The sequence below is a fragment of the Benincasa hispida genome, chromosome 5, assembly GCF_027475165.1.
Source record: "Benincasa hispida cultivar pf3 chromosome 5, pf3_genome.v1.1, whole genome shotgun sequence".
In the NCBI taxonomy this organism is placed as follows: Eukaryota; Viridiplantae; Streptophyta; class Magnoliopsida; order Cucurbitales; family Cucurbitaceae; genus Benincasa; species Benincasa hispida.
The window spans coordinates 13,710,451-13,734,336 of record NC_143482.1 but is presented as its reverse complement, the minus strand read 5'-3'; the positions used below and the strand labels follow the sequence as shown (position 1 = coordinate 13,734,336).

Sequence of the window (23,886 nt, the reverse complement as noted above, 5' to 3'; positions counted from 1 at the left end):
CACATCAGCGTACGTAAGTATGCACGAGCATACATCCTGCAGTTTATTGGAGGATTTTTATTTGCCGACAAGTCAAATACTCTGGTGCATCTCATGTTCCTCCTATTATTGTGTGATTTCGAGCACGCTGGTATGTACTCGTGGGGTGGTGCATGTCTTGCATGGTTGTACAGAGAACTTTGTCGGGCTTCCAATGCACAAGTGTTGGAAATAGCAGGGCCACTGATACTATTACAAGTGTGGGCTTATAATCGATTTCCAATCGTAGCACCACAAGTCCAACTACAGGCCCTAGATGATCGGCCACTTAGTGCCAAATATTATTTTATTTATATATTTATTTCGTTACCATTTTATGTAAGAATATAAATTAATTGTATTTTTTATAATTTTAGATGGAGTAGTGTATTAGCTGCCTCTGAACAGTCAGCAAATATGTTGCTCGTGTACAAGAAAACATTCGACATGCTGACGTCCAATCAGGTAGTAAATATGTATATAAATGAATATTTAAAAAATTTTATATGTATACTTATTATTATTTTTTTGTCAGGTTATTTGGACGCAATTATTTTTTTGTCAGGTTATTTGGACGCCATACTCATAGATTTGATCATCATTACCTGATTATTGTCGTGATGGTGAAGACATCTGGTTGACTGTTAGCCCTCTTATATGCTTCCATATATTAGAGTGGCATCATCCAGATCGTGTGCTGAGACAGTTCAGGATGCGACAAACGATACCTTCGTTGTCCTACACACTCCCAAAACTACACTAGATCGATTTAAGGGGTAAGCACGACCAAGACTAGTGTCGAATCCATGCGAAGTATTTATCCTACTGGTATGGACAACGTGATCGTTGTGCACAGGGAGAATTAACAAATGGGTCAGCTGTATCAGACGACTACTTTCCTTGGTACAATTCGATCACGAGGCGATTTATCTCACCAGACGGCGCTTACTATTACTGCATGGTAAGATATTTCAAATTAGACATTTTCCATATATATAATATGAATATTTTTTAATATTTTTTTTATTCTACAGAATAATTTTATCGGCGAAGTTCAACAATATTCAGTGCAGAACAACCTTCCAGAATTAGGTTCAATGTGTCAGCAAACATTGATGAATGTAGAAAGTATTATTCAACAAACAAGACGACTCAATGTTGATGACATCGATCGAAGACATATTCGTCATAGACGAGCGCGACAACGGGGTGAACCTAATTTAGAGGGACACGAAGACAATCCCCATGAAGAGTAAGGGCCAAGGGGGGTCGTTTTTAAATCCCACATTGTATTATTTTCAAATTGCAAATCTCAAAAGAACTAATTGTAAATATTATTCAATATCAACAGAGTCAAAAGTACAAATTTTATGTCCGTTGAGTTATACTAATTTTAGCATTGTTTGTCCAACACATAAATTAGAACATTTTGATTACAAATTTTTCATTCATGAATTTTAGTTTTGTAAGCCAAATATAATTTTGTTTTTTTACTTAAACTAGTGATTTGAAATAAATGGACTCATGTACCCGATACACGAGTATGCCACATGGAAATCGTGTACCAGATACACAATTTCACTATCCTAAATCTGTCAATACTTTTCCAAAACACCTATTTTTGAAAATATTCCCCCCCCCCCCCCCCCCCCACACCCTATTTTTGTCATTATTTATTAAAAAAACATTTTTTTTTTAAAAAAAATCCATAAATGGTCACTAATTAAGTTATAAAGGTAAAAGCAAATTTGGCCATGTTGTAGGGAAAAACGTAAAATCTTAAAATTGAGTCCCATTTTATTACATTTAGTGTTGTTTACTTGTTTCCATATATGTACTGACATTTAGGATCCACTTTCAAATCTATAATAAAAAACACAAACTAATTGAAAAGCAGAGGGTGTTCAATCTAGTTGCGTTTGTCAATATCATTACCATTACTGTTACAGCATAAGAATTACGAATTTGTCACATTTACTATTACCCCGTTACCGTTTGACCCTAAACAATAATGGTAACGGTAACAATAAATGACAGACTCACAATTCTAAGTAAACATGATAAAAAAAATCCAATTACGTCTGCAGTTGTGGCTCATTACGATTGATCTATCAATGAAAGTCTCATTATGATTACACCAATTTTCATTATGAATTGATATAAGTGGCCACAATCTAACGAACATACACAGAGTACGTTTTAGCAATTAAAAGATTTATTACTCATATCCCCACTCTATATTATACTTAAAAAAGATTAAGCTACGAATGATTTTTTTATTATTGTTTTAAAATTAATTACAAATGAATTATAAACTATCATCATCGCGGACATAGTTCAATGAATTAAAATATTTTATTATTCAACCAATTTTCGAATTCTCATCCTCACATTAGTAAACTAAAAAGTTAACATGAGCATAATTTAGACATTAATTTATACTATAAATTTCAAGGTTTGAAATTCGAATCCCGCCTTCAAATATTGTAAAAACAATAATTTAAAATAAACCAAAAGAAAAGTTAAAGAGCCTTTTAGTAGGTAACCTGAAAACATAACTTTGAACAAAATGACTTTCTACATAGAAGACATTAATGGTAGGCCCATAATACACTATTTGTTTTCTATACTTCATTTATTTAAATAATAGCTTAATGGACCACAGTACCTATTTAGCATTAAGGTCTCATCCATGATTTATATGAAAAAAATTTACCTAAGATTTTGTGTATCTTTCCATGCATAACCTGGAAATTCAAAAAGAAAAAAAAAAAAAAAATCCTTGGAGTCTCTATTCTTTCTCCTTATTTCTTCTATACCCTATAATAATTTTTTCCTACCACACTCTCTTTTTTTCTTCTTCTTGGCAACGCAAGCAAAGCTTGATTCTCCGACCATCAAACTTTCTTATCGGCACACATAGATGCGTTGTCATGTTTCGTCTGCTACCAGCCTTGCCGTTGCTTGTGTTTATGATTGTCGGAGATCCTTTTCCACCACTTGCAGCTATTGACCAAAGTTTATCATGGATCTCTGTTCAAGCGTTCGAGCTCTGCCATGGATCTTCGTTCCAACTCCATCGACCTTCGTCAACAACTCCATCAAGTGTTCATCTCTGTTCTAGATCTGAGTTCCGTTCACCACCGTCATGTGATGGGTTGACCGTTGGGCGGTAGTCCAAGCATCCATCTTCATTCGCACGTTCATTCATTCGTCCACCGTGGATCGCCATTCAAGCGTTCGAGCTCCGTCGGCCTTCGTGTATAGTTTCACCCGCAGTATATAGTCCAAAATCTTATGGTTGATTGCAAATAATCCATATATATCCGAGTTTATTTCAAATAATCAATATATATCTGGTCGATCGGGTCAACGAATTTGAGATTCAAGATAGATGGACGACAGATCTAAGTGTATTTATATAATTAATTTTTTCAATTTCAAATATATTATGAGTTTATTGCAAATGTAGTATTGTCTACACTCTTATTTAAATATAGTTATTTTGTGACATTTGACTATATATTGTATATATATACATATATATAACCTAGGTGTGACATTTTCCAATTTTTCCTTCAAAATTTCCAAACTTATGGTTTTAAATCCAAAATCTCAAAATTTTGACGGGGTTGTAGTATTGGCTACACTATTATTTAAATATATATCATGATTTATTTCAAATAATCCATATGTATTCGGATTTACTTTAAATAATCCATATATATCTAGTCGATTTGGTTAATGAAGTTGATGTTGTGATGGATGGACGATGGATCTGGGTGTATTTGGCATTTTGTTTTTGAATTTTAAATATATAAGGATTTATTGCATACCGTCTACCTCAACTATACCATCAAATATTTGTATTGTAGGGAAAAAGAAGATTACTAATACATTTCAGAGCACTAGCTTAAGAATTTGAACTCTATGAATTTGGTTTTTTTTTAAAATAATTTGATAATTCATCTATCTTAGTTTATGGTCTAACTAGTAGCATATAATATTAGACATATATTTAAAAACTAAATAAATATACATGTGTACATATGACAAAGGACGTGAATATATAACTTAATAGAAACGATATTATTATTAAAATATAGAGTATATACTATATAACAATATTAAATATGTACTTCTAAATACATTTGGAATAACCTCATATATATTTGAAATAAGTTTGGTATATATACATAAAAATAAAAAAAAAAAACAAAAAAGGCTTCTTACATGAAAATGAAATGAAAATCGTATTAATTACAAATGATAAAATCTCAACTAATTAACGTTCTATAATAAATATATATTCTCTTTTCAATACATTAATTAATACAAAATTGGTCAATTTTCTCTCCATCCTTAAGAATGCTAGGAAAAGGAAAATATGAAAAAACTTCGTCGAGCCCTAAAATAATCATTTTCTAGAAGAGTGAGAAATTAAATTTGGACTTCAAATTCGAAAAAAAAATATGGTAATGTCTATGTCATGTAAATAAATAATTATTGAGGGGGCAAATGACAAATATACTTTGTTCAAACTGTCGTCATCCGAAATTGACAATATTGTCCCCGGAACATCCGGCCACCCAAGCGTAAAGGGGAGGACAGAAATGTCTTCCAATTAAAAAAGCCACTAGGGTGCAATCACCATTGCCAACTGGCCTTAATAGAAACCAGACCGTCTTTCCAAATTCCAATTTCTCTCTTTTTTCTCTCTCTCTGATTTCAAGGTCCGGGAAACCGAGCAATCCGATAATCATCCTCCCTGAATTTGTAAGTTCTCCGATTTCTTCCTTCATCGCGTTAAATTTTCAGCTAGATTTCGTCAGCTTACATACTTTCTTCGATGTTTATTTGAGAAATTTTGCATGATTTCATTCCGAAGCATAGACTAGGGATATCGAGAAAAATTTTGCTGTTTTTGGTGATAATTTCACTTTGATGGTCGATTTATGGGGAACGGAAATATTTCCGTTTGAAGGTTATGAGGATTTTATTAGTTCAGGTGCTTAGGAAATTGGAAGTTGTCGTAGCTAAATTGTAGGTGGGGATCCGTGTTTATTTGGTTTTCTGAATGGAAAATTTCGTGCGTCAGTTTGGGATATTGTGGCGGCAGAAATGACTAGTTGTATGTATTGCGAACTTGTGGGTTTTATTTATTTATTTATTTTTAAATTGGATATTAATTTGTGTTCTAATGCATGTAAGATGGGCATTTCAAATGTTGTTTTAGGGATCGGAAGTGTATAGAGGATGGCCTGCAGAGGGTGCTTTGAGTGCCTATTGAAGCTTCTGAACTTCTTCTTATCCGTGCTGGGTCTTGCCGTGGTGGGCTATGGGATTTACTTGTTGGTTGAGTACTTGCAATCTCCTAGTGATGTTCCAGGACCTTCGTTGAGTGGTGATCATGATCTGGTCCAGCTTGGTCGACCAATGCTAATGGCAGTGTCTCTGTCTTCTAACTTCTTTGATAACCTTCCAAAAGCCTGGTATGACTTTTCCTATTAAATATAAGTTATGATACGTATGTTTCTTGCTACTTGTAATAGCTGAATTTAGGCAGAAAAACAGAAATATTCTGAAAAAATAACAAAGGACATTGAGGTTCATAAGTAACTTATTGGTTTGGTGGCCATGTTCCCTCTCCCTAGGTGAGAAAAGGATAAGCTTTCAGAAAAGGATAAGCTTTCAGAAAAGAAAAGGTAAAAGTAAAACAAACAAACAAACAATGAAGGAACAAGAGATACATGATTAAACGATGTGGAGGAGTTTATGAAGTGGCTAAATTATGGTTCCACTCGTTGAAGATATAAGAATTATGGATTTTCTAAACATTTCATAATATTGCTTTATCATCGGTGTTTCAGAATCACATTTAGCTTTAAGGTTCCCTTTGTTTGTTTGGAAATAGTTCAGTTTCCTGTCACATTGGAATAGTTTCTACTTTTTCAAGAACAATATAGAAGTTCGAGGGTCTTCTGTCATTTGTTGATTTCGTATGTTTGGATAAGTTAGCAAACTCATTGAGTTGATGATTATTGCTTGAATAACTCCTTCCTATTCAGGAACTATGGTTTTTTGTTTTTCCCCAGAAAGAACCCCAAATCTATGGACTACTACTAAAATTTTTATTATCAAATATCATGTTGCAACCACGTAATCCATAAAGTCTCTACAAGACTACAATCACATACGTACATGAGTTAGAGAGGGCAAGTATTGATAGGGTTTTGAGTTGGCCAACGGGTCTGGATGCTTACATATATTTATAAAAATAAAAAATAAAAATAAACATAGATATGGTTGTCTGTTCTATCTTTTAACAGCACAAACTATTGAAGTGTATCACTGAATCACAATCAACTTAGATATTTTCTTTATTATAGATATTGAATATATATTATCAATTTTCACCTACCATTCTTGTTGTAGTTATCCTCCTGACTTGATTTTGTATAGTTGGAGTCCCTTCTTATAGAGGGTGTCTCCCCTTTTTTGTGGACTTGTATTTTTGTGCATCTGTGTATTCATTTTTTCTCAATGAAAGATGTTCTCATCCAAAAAAAAAAAAAGAAAAGAAAAAAAGGAGGAAACTCGAGCTAGCTTATTGAGTCTCATCTATATATAGGAATTGCAATACATATTGATCTGCGATACAATGCATTAAATATTGTTGAGAATATGAGATATCTTGTGCTGAAATAAACGTGTAACCTCGACCTCGAGGTTTGATGTTCGATCCCCCCACCCCACATAATTGTAAAAACAAAAAAGAAAGGTCAAATAAATTAAAATTTTCAAGAAAAGAAAATGATGATATTGAATTTCAAAAGTACTGGATGTGATATCCTTGCCTCTTCTTCTTTTTTATAATAATAATAATTTTTTAATCTGAAAGGATTCTATTCCCTCAATCTTCAAACACAAGCAAATTCATGTCATCAGTTTGTACATTTTAGCAGCCATAGATGATACAATAATATGAATATTTTTGGATCTGCTTAATCTGTTTCTTTTATTTTAATTCTTTTGCAGGTTCATATACTGGTTCATTGCTGTGGGAGTCATTATCTTTGTTGTGTCTTGTTTTGGGTGTATTGGAGCTGCAACGCGTAATGGATGCTGTTTAAGTTGTGTATCCTATTTGCCTGCACGGCTGCATTGTTGTTTGATTTATGAATTATTGATGAAACAATTAGGCCACCAGGGAACAACTTGTTGGCTTTCGGATCACTACACTCTTATAGAGATAAGATGGTGATCTTAAATATAAAACAACGTGATAACACATTCAGTTTAATCTAAAAAGTTTGATACCGGTTTTCATTTGAGTTTTATGTTACGGTATCCTTAATGATCACAGTATTCAGTTTTGCTGCTTCTACTGATTTTGGTGCAACTAGGATGTGCTGCCTTCATATTCTTTGACAAAAATTGGAGAGATGTGAGTGTTCATTCAAAAACTAAAAGTAAACATTTAAGTGCATTTTCTTATTCTTAGTTTTTTTATCCTATAGGAAATTCCTGGGGACAAAACAGGAAACTTTGATAAGATCTATGAGCTCCTGGAAGACAAGTGGGAAATCATCAGATGGGTTGCATTAGGAGCTGTAATTTTTGAGGTATGTAAACACCTATGTTGGAGTGTTTGAATCTAGACTAGCATGATGGTGGACGTCGTTGGATAAAAGGGCCTAGCGATGCTCTAACCTCATAACCAAGTGATACTTGACCCATAACTAAGTGGGCTTGCATAGCTGAGTTGTCAATTTAAACCCTAAACTTTCGTAAGTGCATCAATTATACCCTTCTTCAGATCTTGTTTGAAAAACATCGTATGAAACATATAATTTTTATCAACCAAACTCTTAAATTTTCAAATCTAAGTCAATTTAGACCTTTGAAAATCATCCATGCATGAATTGCATTAATTTTCACACGTGTAGACTTCTCCAAATGTTGGTTTTACAAAATGGATAATTAGAATTGATGCTTGGACAATTCTCAGGAGAAATCCTAATGGAGCATCTTAATCGATTCACGTATGGAAGTTTAGGGCTTTATTGATACAATTAAGTATCACACGATTTTTTTTCCAATCAAAATGTAATGGAAAGTGTAAGTTGATACACTTACAAAATGTTATGGTTTAAATTGAAACAATTATTACTCATTAGTTCGGAGTTTTAATTGATACAACCCCGAAAGTTTAGGAATATAATTTGATATTTTCCCTTAATATAATGATTTGGATTGAATTATTGAAGGGATTTGTATCAATAATCAATGTGTCAATTTAATCTCAAGAAGATGGTCCATTTTTGTTTTTAAATTCAAATGACATTTGAAATTCCTATCCTTTTTCTGATTTTTGGTTAATCTTATTTTAGTCTTTTTAGTTATCTACCCTTCACTGATTTGATTTTTTTACTATTCTTTACTATGTTGGTATGCATTAAACATTGTGCTTTTCAAGAAACAGATTGACATGTTTCTTGCTGCTGAAACTCTCTCGGCAAGAAAGACACCCTTCGTCAAATTTTTGAGAAGTTTTTTTCGTCTTTTGAATTCTAGTTTAGGGCATTTTTCCAGCATGAGTTTAACATATGTGATTGGTTGGGTTTTTAACTCCAATTTGTGATTGCATATCAATTCATTTTACTTTTACGTCAATGAATAAAAATTGTGTGTTGGTCACAAGAGAATTCATAACTTGTAATACTTGAATGTTGCTTCAACATAGTTGCCTTTACTTCCTTTTTCCTCCTAATTGATTCCATAATTGTATGCTTTCGCCTAAGCCACCTAGCTAGAAAGTCCCTTTTACGAATGAATGGCCATGGATTTGCTTTGCACTGATATATCTTCTTTTTTCCTTCAACAAGAACAAAGTCTCCACTTTGTAATAATACGATGTCTTGATAGATTTCTTTACACACTAAATTCTTTTGTAAATACTACATTTTGATGATTATCAGTGACAATGATTGGAAGGTTTTCATGGTGTAGTTTTTTGTTTGGGGGTGCCCTCTACCTCCCTCCCTCCCTCCCTCCCTTAGGTCGTTTTTGCTCATTTTTGAATATGATCCTTTTGTTTCTTATAAAATAGAAGTGTTTCATTGTATTTGTAGGCTCTCCTTTTCTTGTTGGCGCTTGTGGTTCGTGCAGCAAACAGACCTGTAGACTATGACAGTGATGATGAGTACATTGCTCCAAGGCAACAAATCCGACAACCGTTGATCAATAGGCCAGTTGCTCCTGCAACAGGTGTGCCTGTTGCTGGGACACTTGATCAACGACCAAGTCGAAATGATGCATGGAGTACACGAATGAGGGAAAAGGTATAACCTTTTCTAGGTTGAATTTTGCCGCTGAAAATAATGAGAATGTAAAGAGATACATGACAACAACAAAGTCTTCCTTTCTTTTTATTCTTTGATTTACTATAAGAAATTGATCCTGATATTAACCAAACAGCTAAAATATATTGAAAGATAAAATATAGAGGAATTACAATAATTCGAGATATTACTTTAACCCACTAAAGAATTGCATACCTTCTACTCCTCTCACTCATTCTTTTTATAATCAACTCCCTTTTTTTTATTTTTTGAGTTCAACAATTGTGGAGTAGGGGGATTGAACCTCCGACCTCTTGGATCGGAGTGCATAACGGTGAGCCAAGCGCACTTTGACTTTTATAATCAACTCCTATTAACAACTCCTATTATCATTCCTTTTAGATACTAGGACTTCTTATGACGTTTTATCATGTTCTATATTTCTGTTGGGAGATTCCTTTTGAAGTTTGTAAGACTAGGTCGTGCGAGGGAGGGTTCATTGTTAAAAAGTCTTTTTGTTCCTTTCAGAATTTTAAGCAGCATCTTTATGCAAACCTACTCATACTGATCAAACCTTGACCTTTTGATTCTAATTCACCTGCTAAATTTGGATGTCATCATTGGTTCACATTGAGCTAAAGACTACAAGCTCTTAATTGAAAATGTGTGTGGTACCTTTTGTTTCAGACCAGAACTACTTCATATATGATCTGATGGCATTTTCTTTTCATAATATGCTTCTGATGTAATGTTTGGAACCTCTTTTACATAAATGGCAGTTCTGATTTTTTTGTTCTTTTTCTGTTTGAAACAGTATGGGCTGGATACTTCGGAGTTCACATACAACCCATCTGAGTCTCACAGGTTTCAGCAAGTTGCTCCTCAGCCAGCCGAAGAAAAGAGCCGCTGCACCATCATGTGATAAGAGTATGTCTTGTACTATTTGTTTCTCACTCTACTGTAGTGTTTTAGCGGGTCCGAATGCTTGTGTCCGCTTGTGTATAACCAAGAGGTTTTTCCCGGAGGCTGTACTTGTGTAACCTGAACTTTTCAGAAAAAAAAAAAAAAAAAGAAAGTTGTGACTATTTGTTGTGTGAAACCACTCTTCTACATTTGGATTTTCCTTTTGTTCAAGATGGATGGGTCAGCATAGGACCAAGGAAAATGATTGTAAGTTCCATCTCACTTGGGAAAGAACTGTTTGTTGGAAGTTACTTTTAATTGTGAGTTCAATCCAAGTAAATATGCAATGTTATTCTGTGTCATGGTAGGCCTTTGCACTCCTCGAGTCCTCTTGGGAATCCCGATATTTATTCAATATCTGTTAGTTTTCGCATCATCTGTTGAACCTGTTTATGGAGCTTTGTTTCTGGTTTATTCTGTGTACGAAGAATGGGGAAGTTCAACCACCATTTTTTGCTTGAGCTATTTACAAGAGTTTAAGACAGCCCTTTGGAGCTTGGATGTTGTGAATTTGCATATCTCAAACTATTAGTTTTGACTTTAGAAATTATTTTTGGTTTAATATAAATATATTTAAACCATTGGCTTTGACTATCTAATTTATAAATAGAATCAGCATTAATCAATCAATACTTGAAAACTACTTTTTTTTTTTCCCTTGTTTACAAATTTAATTAATGGCTTAATCAAGATTAGCTTACATTCTTCTTATGGTAAAACGGGATTGCTTGAAAATAATGGTGTATAAAAGGCTGCAAAATAGGTGGAGTTGGGTAGAGTTGTTGCATCAACTTTGATCAAAATCTTCAAAATGGGAAACTTTTAAGGGAAAAAATGGTACAATTTGATACTATAAAGAAAACTAGTAGGGAGCATTCCTTTGTCTTCCATCTTCATAACCTCACTGTCGAAACATTCCATGGAGAGTTTGAAGATATTAGTGGTTGTAATATTTGGTGTGGTTATGCATGGAATTGGAAGTTTAGGTGGACTTTTGGTTTTTGACTATTACAAAGAAACATGCCCTTTTGTTGAAGATATTGTTCGACGACAAGTCGAGATTGCTGTGCTTAAAGATCCTCGAATGGCTGCTTCACTCCTTCGCTTGCATTTTCATGATTGTTTTGTTATGGTATGCCTCTCTCTCAAATGTTGAAAACAATGTTCATATTTTTTTCTTTTTTATAAAATCATTTTAAAAACTTCTTTATAAGAATATAACCTATGATCTTCATTGGTAAAATAGGGATGTGATGCATCCGTTCTTCTAGATAGCAATGATGAGATGGTGAGCGAAAAGCAAGCTGCTCCAAATTTAAACTCTCTTCGTGGTTTTAGTGTTATCGATGAGATAAAATACATATTGGAAGAAGCTTGTCCTTATATCGTGTCTTGTGCTGATATTTTGACCATTGTTGCTCGTGATGCTGTTGTACTCGTACGAAACTCTCTTTGCCTATTTCTTTTTACTTTTAATTTTCTTTTAAAACATGTTTTTCCTCCCTAAAATTAAAAACATATTCGAAATCTTATGTTAATACATTAGCCTAAGTTAAATTATCTTTGTGCTATATTTATAATCGTCCTTTCAAGTATGAGCTTAAAAGTTATCTTTAACAATACACGTATTATATTATTATCATATGCAATCGAAAAGAAAATAATGCCAAGGTTTGAACTTTTAACACATGTTTTTCACACCATATCATAATAGCGAGAACCCATAGAATAGTAGAAAATTAAGATATTCTTTCGAAAATAAACTAAAATTAGAGTGTAGTATCAAGTTAAATTGTCAAAATACATACAACTTACTTGGTTATCAACCTTGAAGTTCGAGGTTTGATTCTCCATCATACATACATATTATTAGAGAAAAAAAAGTTGAATTACTAATTTTTATTTTATTTTTATTTTTATTTTTGGAAGAGAGGGGGACCTGAATGGCCAGTGTTGTTGGGAAGGAAAGACTCCTTGAAAGCAAGCTTTGATGGAGCCAACAAATACATTCCTTCTCCCAATTCCTCCCTTGAGACTCTAATTGCCAATTTCCAACAACAAGGCCTTAACGTTGGAGACTTGGTTGCTCTATCAGGTAACTTTTTAAGTGTTTAATTTTCAAAATAAATTATTTTAGAAAAAAAATGAAGTGTTAGACCATCAAAATAAATTTTGAAACACTTTCAAAGTTCATTTTAAACTGTTTTTATCAAAATAGTTTAAATAAAAATGATTTTTTTGAAAAATATTTTTTTCTCTAATCAATCTAAATAGATTGTAAGTTAGTAGAAACTAATGTATAATAAAGAGTTAATAATCGTTATTATTAATTTTCCTATCTTAAATTGAATTGTTTTAACTTTCATTATACTTATAAACTAAAATAGTGCTTCAAATCCAATTTAATACCATATTTTAACATGCACTCACGTAAGAAATGCATAAGTTAAATTAAAAAAAAAAAAAACTTGAAATTTTCTTTTGTTTTAAAAAAGTTCATATTCTTTTAAAAGTTGTGATATTATTTCTATCTATCATAAATATTTCAAAATTACGTTAGAGTAGAGATTGGTTAGAATGTTAGATGAGAAGTGAGATTTAAAAGGATTTTGCAGAGACTTAGAATAAAGTGGCGGTTCCAATTTTTGTGGTGGGCCACCGCCACATCCTTTCATGGACCAATTTTCACTCAATATTCTTAAGTGATTTTTGCTCCAATAGTAGTTATGAAATTCTTCCCAAGGATCAAGAATAATATTGTAACATTAAAAAAAAAAGAGTATTTTTTAATCAAAAAGCTAAGTTTCAAGTTTTTTTTAAAAAAAATAAAAATAAAGAGGTAAAAAAAATAGTTTTGGTCTATGAACTTTTATGAAAGTAACAATTTAGCTCATAAACTTTATATGGTAACGATTTAATTTTTGTACTTTCAAATTTATAATAATTTAGTCTATATATTTTGCAATTTGTAATCATTTAGCTCCTGTCATGAAAATTTTCGACAAAATTAAGTGTCAATTATAATTACGTAATGACTTAGTCTTTATAATTTATAAATAAATTTAATTTCGGTCAATTTATTAATCTACACGCACAAGAAATTTCATTAAATCATGCTAATATTTTTCACGATTAGGGACTAAACTATTATATATTGTAAAGTATAGAGACTAAATAGATACTTATTAAAGTTCAGAGACTAAATTGATGTAAATTTAAATGTATACAAATTACTTTGTTCCTTTCGTGAAAATTCAGGTACTACCAAAAGTGATTTTAACCTTAAAAAAAAAAAAGAAAAAGAAAGAAAAGAACAACCAAATTGTATTCTCCATACACTAACTTCTACAAGGGTTTTATTGTGAAAAGGAAGCCACACCATAGGGAAAGCAAGATGCTTGAGCTTTAGACAAAGAGTATACCAAATGAATCAAGAAGAAGAATATGATAGATACAAGAGATACAACATATACAGAAGAATTTTAAGGTCAATCTGCCCTAAAACAGGGCAAGATCAAAGGGTAGCACCCTTAGATTTTAGAACACCTGCAAGATTTGACAACCATTATTTCCTCAACATTCTTGAAGGCAAAGGGCTTTTGGGGTCTGACAATGTGCTCATAACCCAAGACTATGAAGGTGAAATTACAAGACAAGTTTGGAGCTATGCCTCTGACCAAACCCTTTTCTTTGATTCCTTTGTTAAGTCCATTATCAAGATGGGGAATATCAATGTCCTCACTTCCTATCAAGGTGAAGTCAGAAGGAATTGTAGGTCTACCAATCACTAGCTTTTTTTTCCGTGTTAAAGTATTGGTATAACTAAATTTATAATATCCTATCGACTTAAGTATTTGAGTTGAATGGTGGCCGTTATGTACATGATATTAGAGCAAGATGTCTTGTATTCTAATTTCTAATGCTGTAACGTCTTTTAACGCAGGATCAAAGCTTAAGGTTTTAGATTACGGTAAATTTAATTATATCAATACACCTGTCTGATCGGTCCATCTTTAATGTGTGTTTTGATCTTTCACTCAAACTTTATAGTAGGCAATATGTGTACTACGGATAATCGCAAATTAAACCCATGTAACTTATGCGAAAGTGAACGTAGCTCAACTAGCATACACATGTGTTTAAGAAGCTTGTAGTTTGAATCTTCCTATCCATGTTGTACTGAGAAAAAACATGTGATTTGCATATTTTGTAGATTATACCTTGTGTTTTGAATTATTTGAAAATTAATCATATGTTTTTATTAGTTTTGAGAACCAACGTTGGAAAGACATCTTTTTAGACCAAAGAAGACCAGGAAGAGAACGTCAAGTTATGAGAACTCTGTTCTCGTCTCTAGGGACCTTACAAAAATCACACATGTTTACAAATCCAGATGACTTAGAATTTTTCTCACAAAAAGGTCAACTTAAAATACATCAGTGTCTTGAAGGTTTAACAATCTAACCAACTCCAAAAAATCATATTCAACAACCGCAAGATGATTTTGCCCCTACCAATGCCTAGTAATCTTGCTCAAGCCGACCATCATCTTCCATGGCCTTGACCCTCCAATCGATTGATACGTTTACAGCCTACCAAAATTGGTGTTCCAAGATGATTCCACAAAATCCATTCCAAACCCCACATGCATAGACTCTGACCATGTCACATCAACATTGAGCTGTCGCGACCCTCCTCAGTAGCTTTTCAACCACCCTGCATGAATTATCTCAAGAAAGGGGAATGGGAAGGAGGGATATACCTTCCCGAGAAGGCTTCAAGGAATGCTTCAATGGTTGTGATGATGTCTCTTTCTTCTAAAGATCGTTGGTTGAAACATATCACATTTCTTTTATTCCAAATATGCCAAAACAAAGTAAGAATTTTTTCCATTTGTTCTTTATGATTAATCTCCTTTAGAGACTATGTAACATCCTAAGTTTGTATGAAATTTTTTTAAAAAATTCTATATTAAGATTCTACGTTAAGTTGTTCTAAGTCTAGATAGTGAAGAAAGACACTAAAGTTATAATTGTGGGCTACCAAATAAGTAGCAAACAAAATACTAGGTAAATCAATAAATATTTAAGCAATAAGACATTTAAGAAATAAAATAATATAAGAAGAAAAACCTAGAAAGATGGAGAAATAAAAATAATAAGTAATTTAATTAAACAAAAAGTAAATGAAATAAAATAATACAATATAGTAAAAAAAAAAAAAAAGATAAAGATAAAGATAAGGATGGAAAAGTCGGTTTGGAAGAGGGAAAAAAAAAAAGATAAGAAAGTCAGTTTGGAAAAAAAAAGAGAGAGGAAGTCGATTGAAACCTCTATAAATAGGGGTTGAAGGGCCTAATTTTGGGAGAACATTTGGAGAAGTTCTCTTGAGCATTTAGGTAAGTTTTTTTTTTTTTTTTTTTTTTCTCTCTCTCTATTTATTTCTTTTAATTCTCAAATTTGTTAATAATATAATTTAGCAAACTTCATTCTTTTCAAATTTATTTATATCTCAATGATAGTTTGTAATTTAAAATTATTTATAAGCTAAAATCAAAAGCAACAATGATAAAAGTAATTGAGTTTCATTGAACATAAAATAACGGACATTAAATTGATCTAGTACTTTTTAAGTGAATTTTAACCCCTATTACTACTAAAACTATTACTAATATTATTGCTAATACAATAATTAGATGTTAACTTCTTTTCCTTGATTATTATTATTATAATATTTATTATAATTATTATCGTTAGTATTTCTACTACTGTTGTTGTTGTTACTACTATTACTATTATTATTACTATTATTATTACTATTACTATTATTATTATTACTACTATTCTTATTCTTATTGTTATTGTTATTATTATTGTTATTATTATAATCATCATTACTATTGTTGTTGTTATTATTATTATGACTACTATTATTATTATCACTCTATTACTACTACTATCATTACTGTTATTACTATAATTATCAATTAGTTTACTATTACTATTACTATTATTATTATACTAATACTACTATTACTAATTATTTTACTATTACTATTATTATTATTATTATTATTATTATTATCATTAACATCGTTATTATTATCATTATCATCATCATCGTTGTTAAATAATTAAGCACAATTATATTAGTACTTCCAAGATTTAATCATTATAATTCTATAAATAAGTAAGTTATGTTCATCAAATTCCTTAATCCAATAGTCTTAAAACTAGTTTTAATCATAAGTGTTCTTTATGAAATCTATAAGACCAAATCATAAGGAATAATTAGGATCGCAGTCGAGGTAGGTAGTTTATCTTACCCTCTCTTTAAGGGTTTTTTTTTCTTTCTTTTTTTTCCAGTTAGTGTACCTTTTGTTATGTTGCATTATTATGTTATTATTATGTTGCATTACATGTTTAAAACACATTTCTCAATTAGAGACCCCATACATTATGTTTGTTCATGATGATGTAAAGATCAAGTTTAATTAGGTATAGGTTATGCTTCTAGGGCTAGTAGGGCATGTATGGTTGCACCCCTTTAGACCCAATTTTATGTCAAGTTTATGCTAGGGACTAGTAGGGCATGTATGGTTGCACCCCCCTAGTCCAATCTTACATTTATGCTAATGGTTAATGTTGGATGCGACTCTGGCCCTACTGACTGTATGACCCACTAATCATTAGATGTGTTAGTTTTCGCTTAAGTCCACATCTTCATACCAGGGCGGAGGAACTTACATTGGAAGCATAACCGACCACCTCGGGTTATGATAAGTTTATGTTTTGGGTCCCAATCATATGTTTTCATGACATGTTGCATGTGATTGTGTATTTGGTCACTACCTTAAGTGAGAACTACTTACATGGTATATTATATATTCATCCTATTTTATAGACTTTGTAGATAAGGACACCACGTAGGTGACATGACTGGACGTCGCTCAAGGGGCCAACCATCAAAACTCACTATTTTGGTTATATATGCATTTTGTTCCACTATGCTAATGTTTTATGGATCCTGGTGTTTTGTAAAATAAACTTTTTATATAGTTTTGCTACTTAATTAATAAAATTTTAGATATGTTATTTTGAAATCTTTACCACAACTCATCTCATGATCGAAAAGTCTAAGTATGCATGTCATAGCGATCGGACCTTGTTATATAAGGGTCAGGTCGTTGCAGACTATTGATTTGAAATTTGTATGCTTGCTTACACGTAAAATTGTGCAGGAATCACTATGTGCTGATTTATCTATGCACCTAGTTGTATTAAGTATGCGCTTATCACAAGTTTTCTTATAACTTTTCGAGTATAACAAGCTATAAGTTTATCGGTGTGAACTGAAGTTGAACTCAGGGACTTGTAACTAAAAATGATTATAAAGTAATGCATTTGTGGCAATGAGCACTTGAATACTATGGGGAAAATAGAGAAAAATAAAATGATTATAGTAGAGAAAATGAATATAGTAGAGACAATGAATATAGTAGAGAAGAAGAAAGTAAGAAGTATGTGATTATAAGTAAGACTAATTTTGAGAATCTTTAAGGAAGCAGTAGCTTTAACGTGTAATAAAAATGTATGGGGAAAGTAGGGTTGGGGGAAGTCAATGCCAAGTTTCTAGCCTTAGCTCCAAGGGTAATCCAGGTTCGCAACATCTATTCATCGCACACCTTTCGGCAGCCAGCCACATCTGTCATATCTCTATAACGCATGAATGATGTTACGTTGAGCATAAGGTTATTTCTATCTCTAGAAATACTTCTTATTTTTCTTAGTGAGATCACAACTACTTACCCTATCGGGCAGTTGGTTATAGCTACTTGACTCCATGAGTGATCATAGGTAAGCATTTATGTAGTCATCCACCAAGCAAACAAGATTTAACCCTTAAAGATTCAACCTAACTCATAGCATTAAACTTCCCCTTACCATATGAAAATTAGTTATTCATGATAAATGAAAAGGTGATGGTAAAGAGAGAGGAGATAATGGAAGTAGTCATGATGATATATAAATAGAAATAGAATTGTTGTTTACAAAATGAGTAAACTCTTAAAGTCACATTGCAATACAACAGGAAAAGATAAAAAGAAAATAATGGAAAGATAGTTTTTAAAAATTTCTTGCTTCCAACAGATATAGTGTCAAGGTTGCTGGTGACTAATGACAAGAATGTTGTGGAGAAGGCTTTCTCAAACTCTTTGTTCCAGTGAAGTTTCGGTGGTAAATCAGAGTGGAGTTTGGAAGTGGAAGTTTTCAGAAATCTTCTTGGTTGCGCTCTTTGCTTGTGGTGCAAATATCGTGTCTAAGGATGTTCTCAAGCAAAATCTTGACACCTTGTCATGTTCGCCAAAGCTCTATTTATAGAGCCACCCGCTGATGAATTTGGGGATCCCGCAATGGATAGTCACCATCTCCGACTAGGTTGGTGAGAATGTCAGCGCTGCTATTATGGTCAACATTCTGAATCAATGGTAGAATATCCACCAGGATTGTGTCAGAGATCCCAAGACATGCGATCAATTATTTGTTCATTGGTTTGGAGTTTGGCGCATGCATACAGATCCTGTGATCAACTGCAAAATATACACTTTGGTGCAGTGTTAACTCATGATATGCGGTCAGTAGGGATTTTAGGTGTAGTTCAACCCAAGTATAATTTTAAGCATGAATTTCTAGTATTATTATCGCATATTTAGCTTATCTAATCTCATTATTCTATATAAAAGGCTACAATAACTTGTATTTTTACAAGTTATCAGGCACTCCAAATAATCGTATGTTAACTAGATTCCCTTGCCCATGAAAAACAAACTAACACTAGTGGGGATGAAAATGTTACAAATTTTCTTAGGAGTTACACTCCTACATAAGGTGACAAGTTTCCATGAAAGCCCTACAAAATGAATAATAAAGATTAGTCACTGTCTATTTCTTAGTAAGATTATAAACCGTAGGAATGATATCATGGATTATTTTTCATCCAATAATCTTAATATTTAGCAGAAAGTTGCACTAATGTCTAACTACTTAGAACTACATTCAAGCCAACACACCTTTCTATTAGTAAGTTTTAACTAAATCAACTTGAGTGATGCACTCTTATAGTCTAAAAAAGGTAATGAAAGAATTAAAAACTTCACTAGTAATAACTTAAAAGTAAGTAATTAGAAATAAAGCAAAAAAAAAAAAAAAAAAAACATTATCTTTGAAGACTTAATCCACGAATTCAACAAAATGTCTTCAAGATTGAGCTCGAAACTTCAACAAGACCACCACCAAGATCTTCTCTAAAAAGTTGAAGAAGGAATGTATGGTGGAAACACTCAAATCAAGCTGAATTTGGGATAAAGTTAAGTGAGTTTTGTAGGTTTTCATAGCAACAGTTTTCTGGTTCTAAAAACACAGCATCTACCTCAAATTCTCAGCATGGAGCTTCAATTTATAAATTGAAAATTGCATGGAGATAGTGTTTGCATGGAGGCTAGCTCCAGCTGCACCAATTTAATGAATCTCAAGTGGGATTTGGTGATTAACCATTTAATCACAAAGTGGACCACTCGATCCTATTTTATCATTTTTTTAATCAAAATGGTTAAAAATGATTTTACATTTAAATAAACTTATTTTATTTAAATAATTAATTTTAAATAAAACTAATTTTAATTTTAATTAAACTTTTTAATTAAAATATTAATTTAATATCTTAATATTAAATTAATAAAACCAATTCCACTAATATGATTCAATTTCATATAATTAATATTTAAATCAAAATTTTAATATTTGATCGTCTAATTTCATCTAAATTAAACGTTTTATAATTGTTTTAAATACAATAAATTGAAAACCCTAATAATTGAATTTGAACATTTCAAATTCATAACCATAATTTCAAAATTCATCCAATTTAACACTTAATTTGTTATTCCAATTTATGAGCTAGTAGAGGGACCTAATGGACCTACAGATCATGAGCTCCAACGATTTGTAACTAATCAGTTAAACTCTTTAAACCAAATTAATTACTATTCCTTAACTATCAAGGCACACCACTATAACTCGATAGTTGCACTCACCTCACTGTAGATATATTTCTGTCCATTTTGACCATAATTAGTAAGTCGATCCTTCACAGGTTGTTCGTATTTACAGTTGGATCAAAATTACCGCTTTACCCCTGTAAATACATCTTGCACATTAAGTTCCCACTGACCCTCTATTAAACAACAGATTTGTAATACCATTTATAAATCATATCCTTATCTACCAAGAGAGGGTGGGGCCTCGTTGTTCAAGACTAGGCATCTTCACTTAAGAGAGCAACTTATCTACTAACCCTAAGTCGGGTAGGAGTGAATTTCATCTTGTATAGCTATGTCCCTAGCTATTTACCCAGTCTTATCCCCAAAATGGAAGGCTTATTGAGCAGTGTTGTTGGACTACTCTCACTTATGCAGATCAAAGGATAATCCCAAAATAAACATGAGTTCATAGTTAGCTCAGAATTAAGATCGTGTTATCCTAGGTCATTTTAGTTTGAAATAGTCACTTTTAACAGTAAACGGTCATTATAAAGAAAAGTGACTACTTCGAGGTCCAATCTTATGCAAACTCATTGCATAGGATGCCCCCACTCACATGTCTCTACATGAATGATTTATGGATCACATTATTTGTATCAGTATACGAAATGGGCTGCATCTAATAGTGTTACCGGGATGAAACACCCAACTTCATCCATATACTTATAGACCATTTAGGCTATACACCATAACTTGATCCTCTTTATGTCATCACATAAAGTTAAATTATTCATACTATAGCCATGGATTTGTTTATTGGATTTTCATTATAGAATGCAATATCAATATCTTTATTGAATTAAAATACTCAATAATATTTTATTGATAAATAGAAATGTAACACAAAATTTACGAACTGCGAGTTTTAGGACATTCACAACAATCTCCCACTTGGACTAAAACTCCAGTGAGAATAAATATATATAATACAATGTTGAGAAACATAGATAAAAATACAATAAACTAGAGCATCACTAATACCATAGATATTGTCCCACTTGCCCTAGATTATATTGCTTGGAGTCCTAGTCCAACCAAGCGGCCCTCGAACACTTTAGCTGAGAGAGCCTTCGTAAATGGATCAGCAAGGTTGACTTCAGAGGCTATCTTCGTGACGATCATGTCTCCTCGGTATACTATCTCTCTGATGAGATGGTACTTTCTCTCAATATGTTTTCCACATTTGTGACTCCTTGGTTCTTTCGAGTTGGCAACAACACCACTATTGTCACAATACATTGTGATGGGTAGGTGCATATCTGGAACTATTTCCAAATAAGCCAAGAATTTGTGTAGCCATACTGTTTCTTTAGCATACGTCAGGGCGTGTACATAACATTGCGTATATCAAGCTCCCAACTACAAATGCATATGGAATTCTTTTCATTTCCTCAACATCTTGAGGTGTCTTAGGACACTGTTTATTTGACAAATGAATTCCATGTCTAAAAGGTAACATACCTTTTTTGGAATTTTGCATATTATATCTTGACAACATCTTGTTTATATAAGATGCTTGAGACAGTGCTAGGGTTTTATTCTTTCGATTTCGAAAAATTTCTATCCCTAGAACATATTGAGCATCACCCAAATCTTTTATTTGGAACTGTGTTGCTAACCATCTCTTTACGTCAGCAAGGAAGCATGTCTCATTCCCAATGTGCAAGATGTCAACAACATAAAGTACTAAGAATGCTACAGTTTTATTGACTATTTTCTTGTAAATACAAGGTTCATCAACATTCTGTTCAAAGCCATAAAATTTGATCGCAGTATCAAATATTATATTCTAGAATCTTGAAGCTTGCTTTAATCCATAGATGGATCGTTTAAGCTTACAGCTTTCTGTTCCTGTCCTTATTCGATGGACTCTTCTGGTTGAGACATAAAAATACTTTCATCAAGATGGCCATTAAAAAAAGCTGTCTTGACATCCATTTTCCATATTTCTTAGTCATAATATGTGGCAATGGATAGAAGTATTCTTATAGATTTATCATGACAATAGAAGAAAAAGTTTCTTCATAATCAACCCATTTTCTTTGGATAAAACCTGTTGCCATGAGTTTGGCTCTGAAGGTTTGCACCTTGCCAGTTTGGTCTCGTTTTCTTTTGTAGATCCATTTGCAACCTATAGGTTTGACCCCATGTAGTTGATTTACAAGTTCTCAGATAGAATTGTAGTACATTGACGGCATTTCAACGTCCATGGCTTTTATCCACTGTTCCCTATCAACATCTTCCATTGCCTTTTTAAAGGTTAATGGGTCCTCTAAACCATCATTATGTATGATGTTTTGAGTTTCAGTTAAACCCATATAGCATTCAGGTTGTTGAACAACCCTCCCACTACATCGAGGCATACTCAACTCTTGAGAAGGACATGACGGGACAAAAACAGTTGTTGATGGACCAGTTTGATCAAAAACTCTTTTTGATTTTTCTGTAGCATCTTTGGTCATTTCTTGTAATATTAGTTTACTGTGAGGTTGATGCTTCTTAACATGATCTTCTTCCAAGAATGTAGCATTTGTCGATCTAAACACGTTGTCTTATTGGGGATCATAGAATAGTCCTCCTTTTGTTTCTTTAGGGTATCCTACAAAGAGGCATACTTTCGAACGTGTTTCCAGTTTCTTAGGATTTTATATCAACACGTGTGTTGGACAACCCCATATATGGAAATGACATAAACTAATTTTATGTCCTTTCTATAATTCATGCGGTGTTTCTGAAATACTTTTTGAAGGAGCAACGTTTAGAATATATACCGCAGTTTGTACTGCATACCCCCAAAAGGATTGAGGTAACTGAACATAACTCATCATTGATCAGACCATGTTTAACAAGGTTCGATTTCTCCTTTCTGCAACATCGTTTTGTTGTGGTATTCTAGGTGCTGTGAGTTGGGATTGAATTCTATGATCTACTAGATAGTTCTGGAATTGTAAATTCATATACTCACCACCTCGATCAGATCGAAGTGTTTTAATTCATTTACTTAACAAATTTTCTGTCGCGGTCTTAAATTCTTTGAACTTTTCAAGAGTTTCAGACTTGTGACTTATTAAGTAAATGTAGCCATATCTCGAGTAATCATTAATAAAATTGACAAAATACTGATAGCCTCCTCATGATTTTACACTCATCGGACCACATAGTTCTGAATGTATAAGTTCGAGAGACTCTTTGGCATGAAGACCTTTTTCAGATTAAGATCTTTTTGTCATTTTTCCCTCAAGACATGATTTGCATGGAGTTAAAGAATTATCTTCTAACTGACTTAGATGGCCATTTTTTACCAATCTCTCAATCCTGTCGAGATTAATGTGACCGAGTCTGAAGTGCCAAAGATAGGCATTAGAAGACATTTTTCATTTTTTATTTTGAGTCTCAGTCGTTTTAAACATCTATATATTTAGAATGGCCTTTGCTTCAGTTGGTTTTAATATGTACAAGTTA

General features: G+C 32.6%; 2 protein-coding genes across 2 annotated transcripts; both read left to right on the top strand.

Moving 5' to 3' along the window:
• Positions 1 to 4,653: 4,653 nt before the first annotated feature.
• Positions 4,654 to 10,627, top strand: TOM2A (tobamovirus multiplication 2A). Its single transcript, XM_039021894.2, has 7 exons — positions 4,654 to 4,794; positions 5,255 to 5,510; positions 7,057 to 7,156; positions 7,385 to 7,465; positions 7,539 to 7,643; positions 9,153 to 9,362; positions 10,177 to 10,627. The coding sequence occupies exons 2-7, from the start codon at positions 5,275 to 5,277 to the stop codon at positions 10,282 to 10,284; spliced, it is 840 nt and encodes a 279-aa protein (XP_038877822.2). The 5' UTR covers positions 4,654 to 4,794; positions 5,255 to 5,274; the 3' UTR covers positions 10,285 to 10,627.
• A 502-nt stretch (positions 10,628 to 11,129) lies between these two features.
• On the top strand, positions 11,130 to 14,342 carry LOC120070034 (Peroxidase superfamily protein). Its single transcript, XM_039021893.2, has 4 exons — positions 11,130 to 11,457; positions 11,572 to 11,763; positions 12,255 to 12,420; positions 13,695 to 14,342. The coding sequence occupies exons 1-4, from the start codon at positions 11,245 to 11,247 to the stop codon at positions 14,114 to 14,116; spliced, it is 993 nt and encodes a 330-aa protein (XP_038877821.2). The 5' UTR covers positions 11,130 to 11,244; the 3' UTR covers positions 14,117 to 14,342.
• The last annotated feature ends 9,544 nt before the right edge of the window (positions 14,343 to 23,886 follow it).

Bases quoted from the DNA above. Each gene is read 5' to 3' on its own strand.
- LOC120070034 (XM_039021893.2), top strand. From the start codon at position 11,245: ATGGAGAGTTTGAAGATATTAGTGGTTGTAATATTTGGTGTGGTTATG. The intron at 11,458-11,571 runs GTATGCCTCTCT...TTGGTAAAATAG, and splicing joins TTCATGATTGTTTTGTTATG to GGATGTGATGCATCCGTTCT. The intron at 12,421-13,694 runs GTAACTTTTTAA...TATTGTGAAAAG, and splicing joins AGACTTGGTTGCTCTATCAG to GAAGCCACACCATAGGGAAA.
- TOM2A (XM_039021894.2), top strand. From the start codon at position 5,275: ATGGCCTGCAGAGGGTGCTTTGAGTGCCTATTGAAGCTTCTGAACTTC. The intron at 5,511-7,056 runs GTATGACTTTTC...ATTCTTTTGCAG, and splicing joins GATAACCTTCCAAAAGCCTG to GTTCATATACTGGTTCATTG. The intron at 7,157-7,384 runs GTATCCTATTTG...TAATGATCACAG, and splicing joins ATGGATGCTGTTTAAGTTGT to TATTCAGTTTTGCTGCTTCT.